The sequence below is a fragment of the Papaver somniferum genome, chromosome 2, assembly GCF_003573695.1.
Source record: "Papaver somniferum cultivar HN1 chromosome 2, ASM357369v1, whole genome shotgun sequence".
Taxonomy (NCBI): domain Eukaryota; kingdom Viridiplantae; phylum Streptophyta; class Magnoliopsida; order Ranunculales; family Papaveraceae; genus Papaver; species Papaver somniferum.
The window spans coordinates 200,222,748-200,232,103 of record NC_039359.1 but is presented as its reverse complement, the minus strand read 5'-3'; the positions used below and the strand labels follow the sequence as shown (position 1 = coordinate 200,232,103).

The following is a 9,356-nucleotide window of genomic DNA, read 5'->3' as shown; positions in this document are numbered from 1 at the left end:
GAGGTTAAGTTTTCTTCTTGGATAAGTGTTAGAGCATTGCTTGGTTGAACCCACCAAACATTGGTATATCAAGGTTGGTTGTTATATTTTAGTATCAAAACTCAAAAGTCGCTTGATTAGAATTACTAGAATCAACTTCGTTAGGTTAGACTGGAAAGTCTAGAAATTTTGAGACAAACAAGTATTACTCTGAAGACCTGAAGATTCTGAAAACATATCGACATCAGCGAAGACATCACATCATCCTTCTACTTGAGGTTAGTAATACAAGACTTAACTTGTTTCCATTTATATATTGTTACTTTCAAGTCGTTTAGATTGAAAACATAACATGCGAAGTTATATACATGAAACTCTAATATTATAGACTTGATCATTTTATTATGATCAAAGTGTCAAGAAAGAATATTCAAGTTGTTTTACAACTATCTAATGAAAATTAATGTTTAATTCGATTTGTCCACCAAAAGAGAAATTCCGGAAAACAAGTCTAAAAAGATGAATATGGGCTCCGTTTTAGGATATTTTTTTTTAAAAGGAAAAATGATCTTCACTTTTTATAAATCTAAATTAATCTTAATTCAATCCAATATAATCCAAAATTATATATTTATAAAATTCTTTTAAAAAACCTTATAAATCCACTAGATTCAGTTAAACTAGTACTCCTATATTTTTACGAATCAATCTCCTAGCTACTCATTGGGATAAATACTAGGTAGAGTGGTTCCCCCAACCTTCCCGAAGAGAAGTACATTTATCAAAGAAAATTTGTATGTTCCCAACACGAACTTTTAATGACCTCTCCGGTACTTCGCTGAAAATAGAGAACCAACACTTTTTCCGTATAAAGTAGTAAAAAAAGAAAACCTTTTCTTCTTCTGCTGTTGAAGAGAGTTTTTTAGTTATGTCAAGAGAAGTAGAAAACCAACCTGTTATCGTTATTGAACTTGGAAGTAGTGATGATGACAGTGATGGAGGAAGGAGAAGAACAAGAAGGAGCAGAAACCGAAACCGAAATCAACAACAACAATCCTTACATTCTACTGTTGCATGTGAAGTTTCTGGTCATGGAGAACCAAGTTCTTTCTTGAAATCTTCATCAAACCATCAAAATCAAACATGTCTATCTCGTCGTTTTTGGAAGGCTGGGGAATATGAAGTTCCCTCCACTAAATCGGTTCCTCCTCAAGGTCTCTCTCTCACTGTCTCTCTCGTTAATATATTTTGTTAATTTTTGGTTTGAATGCTGAGATTTAAGGGATTTTTTTAATGCAGGTCAATTGGAACATGCTCGTGTTCACCCGAAGTTTCTTCACTCGAATGCAACATCTCACAAGTGGGCATTTGGAGGTAATTTTTACATTATTGAACATTAAGGAAAATTGAGTGAAAGAAAATAATGTGGTTTTCTTGAATGCTTATGAACTAGTATAGGTACTGCGGAAAAAATTTGTAGCTCGACTTGTGTTTATAATTTTACGATTTTGCCTAAATACCAGTCGGACATGATTGCTTTTGTTTTTCATGCAGCTATAGCGGAGCTTCTTGATAACGCGGTTGATGAGGTAAACAAAAAGTACAACAGTACAATTTTCATTTACTTGTAACTTCCGATGTTCTTCAATTGTGTTATTAGATTACTGGAATTGCATTCTAATCTATCAGAAAATATTTAACGTTCTTTTGCTAAATTTGTCATTGCATGTGACTGGAAACAGATTAGGAGTGGTGCCACCTTCGTTAGGGTGGATACAATCCGTAATATGAAAGACAATACTCCTACATTGCTTTTCCAAGGTAATGTAGTGTGTACTCAATGTATATATAATAGTGTAATATCTTCTAGCTGAAATTTGATACAAATAGCTCATTTTGCGCAGATAATGGAGGGGGAATGGATCCTGATTGTATGCGGCAGTGTATGAGCTTGGGGTATTCTTCAAAAAAATCAAGTACTACTATCGGACAATGTAAGTTTCTTAGTGTCTTTGTTGCCTATCTTTTGAGCTCACATTACATGAACCATTCCAATTCAATTTAACAGTAGTGTGGTGCCCTGTCCCCAAATATGTAGCAGATAACATAAATAATTATCATATCATATGTTATAGACTGTTAGAGGTAAAGAGTATCGTAGCGGAAGCTACATAGTATACTGCGGAGGTTGGTCACATTTTATGCTCTGGGAATTTTGCTGAAGGATTCGTAATAAGAAATGTGTTTTGTATACATGTCTGCCGATTGTTTCTTGTGTTCAAAGAACCCTAGCGGCGTTTCTTTGAATTTTAGCTTTTAGATCGGCATTGCATACTTGTTTGAGTTCTAGGTAAGTCAAAATGTGTGTAAATGCTTTGCAGATGGTAATGGATTTAAGACAAGTACCATGCGGTTGGGTGCTGATGTAATTGTTTTCAGCCGCGCGGTTCGTGGAAGGTAATAAGTAATAACTGCTTCTAATGGATGGTCTCTTTATCACCTATGACCCTGTCATCTTTGCATGTCTTAGTACTTAGCTTCCAGTGAGTCCTTCCACTGTCAATTTGTTGTGTTTCTTGTTTTATAGCCACGTAACTGAGAGCATAGGTCTTCTCTCGTACACCTTTTTGCGGAAAACTGGGCAGGATGATGTAATTGTTCCAGTGGTGAGTTACTTTCGGCTGCACATAATATTAGCGTTTTTGCTTTGCCATATAACTCTTTGGTGTTTCCGTTGCAGGTGGATTTTGAAATGAGTGAGAATCAGGCCCATCCAATAATATACAGTTCAGAAGATGATTGGTCTTGCAACTTGAAGCTTATCCTTGAGTGGTCTCCATTTGCTTCAAAAAAGGAACTTATGCATCAGGTTCTTAAAATATACAAAGCTCCCTTTATGTAAGAAGGATGGTGTTCTTGACTAAATTCAGGTCTGACGTGAAAACTTGTGAGATGCCCCAAGAAACTTTGTGGGGTTGTCAACTAAGTTTCAGCTTATGGACCAAAGTTCTACATGACTTTATACAATGGGGTTTATATGGTCACTCCACATTGACTTGAATAATCCATTGGTAAAAGACATAAATCTGATTTTCCCTATTAGCTATAGAAGTGTCTACTTCTGTTGATTCTGTCACCAAGGCAGGCAGCTTGTATGCACACTTATAATTGTTATAGAGGGGAATTCCCTTTAGGATTAGATATGCTCTACACTTTTAAGGTTTATATATTCTACGTAGCTTTTGCATTTACCAATCAAATAAAAAAAAAATCTGTAGTATGGCTGAACAACAAAAGCCCAGCATACTGATAAGGAAATACATCATTTTATCTTCTTTTCACCTTTCCAGTTTGATGATATTGGAGTTTGTGGCACAAAGATTATCATATATAACTTATGGCTTGATGATGACGGAGTTATGGAACTAGATTTCAACAATGATGAGGAGGTATTTCTGAGTGTGATACTGTCATTTCAGGCACTGGGTGATTTAAAAGTTTCATACAATGTTATTTCTCTTGCAGGATATATGTCTAAGAGATGAGTTTCCATCTGAAAAGGCGTCCAAAGGAGAATCAAATGCAAGCAAAGAATTAAAATCTCATATATCTTACAAGATTCGCGTTTCTTTAAGAGTAAGGTGTTCTGTAATTCAATGAAAAATAAAAGAAGTGGTCTGTAGTTCTTCATTTATTTTCAAGGACAATCAATGTCTATATTGATTTTCTACATTGACGAACAGATGATAAGATCAACTTACTTCTATGCAGGCCTATGTGTCAATTTTGTACCTCAGGAAATTTACGAATTTTGATATTATAATAAGGGGTGTACCTGTTCAGCGATATATTATTGCAGAGAACCTGAACTTTACTGAAGTGTTCAAGTACAGACCACAACTTGGGATGGCTGGAAAAGAGGTCAGATATACGGTGTACACACTCTTCTCATTTGTTTGACCAGAGGATACAAGGCAAAATATTACTTAAATTTCGGCAAAAGAGTTCTTAGTTACCCTTGTTTGTGTTCCACCTAACTGCAATTGTTATATGTGAAGAACTCTATTTTATTTATTATACCTTCTCCTGGTTTTAACTCGGTAGAGATTTTTAGATGAAGCTGTATCAGTTTAGCTGTTGCATTTTTGCATTCTCTTGCGCAGAAAATTCTAACGATGTCTGTGTTTCTAGGTGTCTGTGGAAACAACTATGGGGTTTGTAGAAGAGTCCCCTTTTCTTGGAGTAACAGGATTTAATGTCTACCATAAGAATCGCCTTATCAGAGTATGTCTAGTTGAATATTTACTACTTTGTGTTACTCGCTTACTTATCAATGGGATGGTCTGCAGCACAACTAGAAATTTGTAAGTAAATCCCCAGATCAATAGTAATGAACATGTTCTTTTTTAACCTTTTCAGCCTTTCTGGAGAGTCACTCTTGATGGTCACAGCAGAGGGAGGTGTGCTGTGGGTGAGCATTTACTCTTATATTTTATCAACTGATTCCCTAGAAAATTTAATATTCTTATTTCTTTCTTCATTGTTTCATGGTAGGTGTTCTGGAAGCAAATTATATCGAACCAGCACATGACAAACAGGATTTTGAAAGATCGGCTCTATTTATTAGGCTAGAAATCTGGCTTAAACAACTAATCAACAAATACTGGTTTGTTACCTCTGTCTAATATGTCGAGATGTTAATTTACATTTCAGATGTTACTCGGGGTCTCTGGAGTATTTTGACCTGTACCAGATAATGCAGGGATGAAAAATGTCATTTGGCTGGATTTTGGTCTAAAAATCCAGAGATACGTAATGCACAGAAGAAGCTTAGTGATAATCAGCCAGTGAATAGAAGATCTGGTTTGACGAAAGAGCGGTCTTCCTATGACGTTGATTCATCAAATAATTCTGAAGAACAGATAAATGTTGATCAGCCTGCTGTTGTTGGACTTGCAGCAACAAGTACTACTCGGCAGGAGTTTGACGATGCACCACCAATTCCAGAGATTCGTAGTATGCAAAAAAAGCTTAGTGATAATCTGCCGATTAATGGAAGATCCAGTTTGTTGAAAGAGAGGTCTTCCAATCAACAAGACGTTGATTCATCAAATTATTCTGACGAAGCGTTATGTTTTAATCAGTCTGCTGTTGTTGGACTTGCAACATCAAGTACTATCCGTACTACGGCAGGAGTTGGCTGTACTACGAATTCCCATGAAGAATCAGCTGCTGGACTACGACCAGTCTTTAGATTATCAGCAACTGTAAGCAGTTCTATATTAGTTTCCTTTTGACCATAACCCTTTTCTCTTGCTTTTGTTCATGTTCTTAAAAGCTTAAAATTTAACTGGTGTTTTTTTGATGCATCTCTATGATTTGGTCTCTATGTTCGTGTCTGTCCGTGTCGAGAATAAATGCATTTAGCTTTAGTTTAAGCATACAGTTGAGTTTTAGCTGTCTGGCTAACTTCCCTAAAGAAAGTCATAATTATCACCCTACAGGATAATTCTCATACAAATGGGAAATCGTCAGATGGTTCAAGTTCCAGATATCTTGATCAAATACGTGAAGAGAATTTAAAATTTTACATAAGGTAATTCCACATCTTTCAATTAGTGCTCGATACAAAAAACCTACGTATACTTGTACATTGATTTGCAACTATGTAATGTATAAGACATATACTTAAAAGTTCAGCACTTTATATGATTCAGTTTAGGATTTTATTGCAATTTACAAACGTTTTCTGACAGGTGCGATGAGCTGAGACGGAAGGAGATTGAGTTGAATAGCACGGTTAGTGAGATGACCTTTCTTTTCATCAGTTATTACTATTGAGCTATATACGAACTACCGAATAACTAAAACAAATAAAAATATTTGTCTTTACTATGAAAACAATAGATTGAAGGGCTGGAGGAAAAATTGATGGAAGCGAGAAGGAGATGTGCCCATCTTTCTTCCCACCTTGATCTCAAAAGAAGCAGGTGTTAATGAACTCCGAAATGGAGAATGCAGTATATAAATCCTTTTTTGAATCGGCTAGTTTAATGGCAACTGCAAGATGAAACTTAGCTTATATAAAGACAACTCTCTTTATTGATGTTTAGAAAATCTCTCAAAACTAAACACAAGCTCTAATCTTGCTCATATGATCAACCACAACTTTGGTGATCATATATATATAGAACTATGAATTCTTTTTCCTAGTCCTATTACCTTATTACATGTATTTCCTTTTCTTAGAACTAGATGACTTCTAATTCCCTTAGGATTACATCAATTTCCTAATCTTGTCCTAACCAGCTTGTTAGTGACTTCTATGTTGAAGTTTAACCAACATTCTCCCCGTTAAGCTTCAACCTTACCCGTGACATATCTTGTACTCCAATCAGTTGTCTCATTTCTTCAAACTTGATCCGCGCTAATGCCTTTGTCAATATGTCTGCTTTCTGCTCAGTTCCTGGTATGTGTTCTACGTTAATGACCTCCTTCTCGATGCATTCTCGTATGAAATGATACCTTTTGTGAATGTGTTTCGTCTTCCCATGAAACACTGGATTTTTAGTGAGTGCAATTGCAGACTTATTATCAATCTTGATGAGAACTTTTTTAGGTTCTCTTCCTTTGATTTCACCCAACAGTTCTTGAAGCCATATTGATTGTTTAGCTGCTTCTGTTGCAGCCATAAACTCAGCTTCACAGGATGAGAGGGCTACGGTGTCTTGCTTCTGTGAACACCATGTAATAGGTGCTTCTCCTAGATAAAATATATGACTAGTTGTACTTTTTCCATCATCTTGGTCAATATTATGACTGCTGTCACTATACCCAACAATTCCTTTTAATCCTCCTCGACCATACTTCAATCCACAGCTGATTGTTCCTCTTAGATATCTCAATATCTGCTTTATTACATCACCATGAGACTTGCGTGGACTCTGCATATAACGGCTTGCTACTCCCACAGAGAAATCCAAATATGGTCTTGTGTGTAATAAGTATCTTAGGCATCCAACATTTCTTCTATAACTCGTTGAATCAATCTCTGCTTCTTCTTGTGCCTTTGAAACTTTAAGTCCAAACTCCATTGGTATCTTAGTTGGATTACAAGTTTCAAGTCCTGCTTCTTTCAGAATTCTCCTTGCATAAGCTTCTTGTTTAATCTGAATCCCATCTACTCCTTGATGGACTTCTATGCCAAGGTAATAAGTGAGTTTTCCGAGGTCTGACATCTCAAACTTTGATGACATTTCTCTCTTGAACTCATTGATCACCTTAAGGGAGTTGCCAGTCAAAATAGATCATCTACATAGACTGCAATCACAAGAAGCGTTCCCTTTTCTTCTCTTCTGTATACTGATGTTTCTTTAGAGCACTTAACAAATCTGATTTCTCTTAAGATTTGATCTAACTTTGTATTCCAGGCTCGAGGAGCTTGTCTTAGACCATATAGAGCTTTTGATAACTTATAAACCTTATGCTCTTGTCCTTTTACTTCAAAACCTTCTGGTTGTTCAACATACACATCTTCTCGCAATTCACCATGTAAGAATGTTGTCTTAACGTCTAAGTGGTGAATTTCCCATGAGTTTGATGCTGCTTCTGCTATTAAGAGACGAATTGTCTCTAGTCTAGCAACTGGTGCGAAAACTTCATCAAAGTCTATGCCTGATTCTTGAACGTATCCCTTAGCTACAAGTCTTGCCTTATATTTGTTGACAGTACCATCAGCATTCCGTTTTTTTTGAAGATCCACTTAAGACCAATCACTTTTACCCCACCTGGCTTATCAACTAGAAACCAAGTCTTGTTTCTGTTGATTGAAATAATTTCTTCTCTACATGCTTGTGTCCATTTAGTCGAGACCTTTGCTTCCTGAAAATTCCTTGGTTCATCATTAACAGAAAGTAGCATAATCTCACATTCTTCTGCAGCTTGAAGAACATAATCCTCCAGATACTGTGGCTTTTGTATCTGTCTTGTTGATTTTCGCAGTGGAATGGGTTGAGTTATTTTCTTCTTCTTCTTCTTCTTCTTCTTTCTTCGTTATTCTCAGTGTTTTCATTATTCTCTTCTTCTTGATTAACATCATTGTTTCCATTGGTATTGATGATTATGGGTCCTTCGCCTTCATCAATTACTTGACCCCATCTCATGTGAAACATTCCTGGATCCCTACTTGGTCCATCATTAGTTTCTTTCCAGTTCCAGTTTGCTTTTTCATCGAATACCACATCTCGACTCACTATTACTCTTTTCGTTGTTGGATTGAATAATCTGTAAGCTTTGGATCCAGGCTCAATTCCTAGATCACAAGAGTCTGAGATCGATCATCCAGTTTCTTAAGAGTTGCAGAATCAACTTTTGCGTATGCTTTGCAACCAAACACTCTTAAATGATCTATGTTTGGTTTTCTCTTTCGCAAACTTTCATATGGAGTCATGTCTTTCAGAGCTTTCGTAGGTATCCTGTTTATTAGGTATGTGGAGTGTCGTACAGCTTCTCCCCATAGATAATTAGGTACCTGCATAGCCTTTAAAGAACTTCTTGTCATCTCCATTAGAGTCCTGTTTCTCCTCTCCACCACTCCGTTTTGTTGTGGTCCCTCGAACCATCTTGTTCTGAGACATAGTTTTTAAGGTTCTGAAACTTATGTGTCCTAACCTTGCGTGCCACTTCCATGTCTGATCTTCCAGTCTCATATTCAGACACAATGGCCTTCCAATCATGAGACTTATCTTGTAGAGTCTATTCTGTGAGCGTGAGACTCTAACTAAAAGTCTTCCACTTGGGTCATGAACTGTTAGATAATCTTGTCGCATTCTAACATCACATCCAACTTCTGTAGCTTGTCCTAAACTTAGAATGTTGCTTTGTAAGTTTGGGATGAAGTAGATGTTTGTGACAAGCTTCTGTTCTCCGGTCTTGCTCTGAAATAGAATTGATCCTTTCCCTTCAATTTCTACAGAAGATCCATCCCCAAACTTCACTTGTCCTTTGATTTTCTCATTGAGTTCAGAAAAGTAGTGTCTCTTACCAGTCATGTGATTGCTGGCTCCATTATCTAAATACCAGATTCCTTCTTCTCCATCCTTTGATTCGTAGTTCTTTGGTATTAGTTTCCCTTCGTTTAAGAATACAACTTCGTGCATGAAAAGAGTTGTATCTGCTTCCCTTGTTTCATTCTTGTTTGTTTCTTCCATCTTTTGTATTCTTTCAGGGCATACAGAGGAGAAGTGTCCTGGTTTATCACATCTGTAACAAATAATGTTTGATCTATCCTTCTTTTCTTTCCCTTGGTTTTGATCATTCTGACTTGTTGTTCTATCTTGTGAGTTAAACCTTCCTCCCCTTCCTCGGCCTCTGTTTCC

General features: G+C 36.5%; 1 protein-coding gene across 1 annotated transcript; it reads left to right on the top strand.

Annotated features, from left to right (window-relative positions):
* Nucleotides 1–902: 902 nt before the first annotated feature.
* LOC113354372 (protein MICRORCHIDIA 2-like) lies at nucleotides 903–6,086 on the top strand. Its single transcript, XM_026597722.1, has 18 exons — nucleotides 903–1,193; nucleotides 1,279–1,353; nucleotides 1,534–1,568; nucleotides 1,722–1,800; nucleotides 1,884–1,973; nucleotides 2,361–2,436; nucleotides 2,567–2,645; nucleotides 2,720–2,848; nucleotides 3,330–3,428; nucleotides 3,505–3,615; nucleotides 3,751–3,900; nucleotides 4,171–4,263; nucleotides 4,399–4,450; nucleotides 4,534–4,645; nucleotides 4,742–5,246; nucleotides 5,484–5,575; nucleotides 5,736–5,778; nucleotides 5,887–6,086. Exons 1-18 carry the CDS (start codon nucleotides 908–910, stop codon nucleotides 5,974–5,976), a joined length of 2,196 nt encoding a protein of 731 aa, XP_026453507.1. The 5' UTR covers nucleotides 903–907; the 3' UTR covers nucleotides 5,977–6,086.
* The last annotated feature ends 3,270 nt before the right edge of the window (nucleotides 6,087–9,356 follow it).

Excerpts from the sequence above, each read along its gene's own strand:
- LOC113354372 (XM_026597722.1), top strand. The coding sequence starts at position 908 with ATGTCAAGAGAAGTAGAAAACCAACCTGTTATCGTTATTGAACTTGGA. Across the intron at positions 1,801-1,883 it reads TCCTACATTGCTTTTCCAAG|ATAATGGAGGGGGAATGGAT; the intron begins GTAATGTAGTGT and ends CATTTTGCGCAG. Across the intron at positions 2,646-2,719 it reads ATGATGTAATTGTTCCAGTG|GTGGATTTTGAAATGAGTGA; the intron begins GTGAGTTACTTT and ends TTTCCGTTGCAG.